This window comes from Volvox carteri (assembly GCF_000143455.1).
Source record: "Volvox carteri f. nagariensis unplaced genomic scaffold VOLCAscaffold_84, whole genome shotgun sequence".
In the NCBI taxonomy this organism is placed as follows: Eukaryota; Viridiplantae; Chlorophyta; class Chlorophyceae; order Chlamydomonadales; family Volvocaceae; genus Volvox; species Volvox carteri.
Window position 1 is genome coordinate 387,824 of NW_003307627.1, and position 1,471 is coordinate 389,294.

General features: G+C 60.1%; 1 protein-coding gene across 1 annotated transcript in view; it reads left to right on the top strand.

The window, feature by feature from the left end:
* VOLCADRAFT_68943 (uncharacterized protein) overlaps positions 1–1,471 on the top strand; it is a gene marked incomplete at both ends in the record, with an annotated part of 8,589 nt that overhangs the window by 3,431 nt on the left and 3,687 nt on the right. Inside the window, 4 exons of the mRNA XM_002957998.1 lie at positions 122–186; positions 422–628; positions 732–884; positions 1,377–1,456. Coding sequence (XP_002958044.1) covers positions 122–186; positions 422–628; positions 732–884; positions 1,377–1,456 — 505 coding nt within the window. The remainder of the gene's footprint in view (positions 1–121; positions 187–421; positions 629–731; positions 885–1,376; positions 1,457–1,471) is intronic.

Sequence of the window (1,471 nt, forward strand, 5' to 3'; positions counted from 1 at the left end):
GGGGGATACGACGAAGCACAGACGATTGAAAAACGGGGAGGAGGGTAAGACGAGTGAGACACAAGCAGCAGAAGCAGCATCTGCACAAGATGGTCCTCCCCTCCTCCCTCCCCGCCTTCAGGTGTTCAGCTGCTGCTTGACGGTGTACTCGACTACCTGCCATGTCCAACGGAGGTGGTCAATGAGGTGCGTGTGCGGGTAAATGTGTAGAAGTGCGTGTGTGTATGCGTGTGTGTGTGTTTCGTTAAAGAGTGGAAGGAGGCGGAGTCACTTGAGTGCTAACAGTTGGAGTGTACTGTTGTTACCGTTGTTGTTGCAGGGATTTCGGTCTGACCCCCCGTTGCCCCCTCCCCTCCCCTACGTGTTTTTCTCCCCCCCTGGCCCCCTCCCCCCACTATCCCCGCCACCATTCCTTTGCAAGGCCCTGGATCTCGCCCGGGACGAGCAGCGGCTGGTGCTGCCCTGTGCCCCCGGGGGCCCCTTCGTGGGCCTTGCGTTCAAATTGGAAGAGGGCAAGTACGGCCAACTGACGTACGTACGGATCTACAGCGGCACCCTGCGCAAGGGTGATTCGGTCGTCAACATGAGCTCCAACAAGAAGGCAGGTGCACGCCCGCCCGGAGCTGATGTACCCACGTGCTTTCATGTGCTAAAACCCTGAAACTTTGTAAAACCCGTACCTCTAAAACCCTGAAACCCTAACTTTAAAACCCTGAACGTAACGCCTCCAGGTCCGCGTCCCCCGCCTCGTCCGCATGCACGCCAATGAGATGGAGGACATTGGCCAGGCGGCTGCGGGGGACATCGTGGCTGTGTTTGGAATGGACTGCGCCAGCGGGGACACGCTCACGGACGGGGTGAAGCTGGCCATGACGTCAATCAGGGTGAGGGGGGTTTGGCGGGGGTGGGGTGGGGGGAGGTGGAGGGGGGAAGGGATTTTTGTGAGGGGAGATTGGGAGGGAAATGGGGGGAAGCGAGTGAGGGGATGAGCGGTGAGGGGGAGGGAGGGAAGGATGGGGGGTTTTATGGTTGGGTTTTCTTCTTGGGATGTCGTATTGGTGTCGTATTTTCCCTCCTGTCTCTCCCGCTCCTCTCCCCTACGCAAGTTCAGTTGATCGTAAATAAGGCCCCCGTGGGGGGTCGTCGTCTCCCCGTGTTGTACATACTTTGGGCTTAGGGTTTGGCCCCCTCCCCCCATCCTTTTCTCCCCCTCATATGCGATGATCCCCTCCCCTCTTCTTTTCCCCTTCCCTCCTCCCCCCCATCTCCCCTCCCCCCCCCATCTCCCCTGGCAGCAGCTTCAATCGCGTGTGGTTCGTCTTTCCCCCATCTCCCCTCTCCCCCCCCATCTCCCCCCCCTCCCCCTCGTCCCTCAGGTTCCCGACCCGGTCATGAGTCTCGCTCTGACCCCCACCAGCGCCGAGCACTTCCCCACCTTCATGAAGGCCCTGCAGAGGTCCAGAAGGAGGCC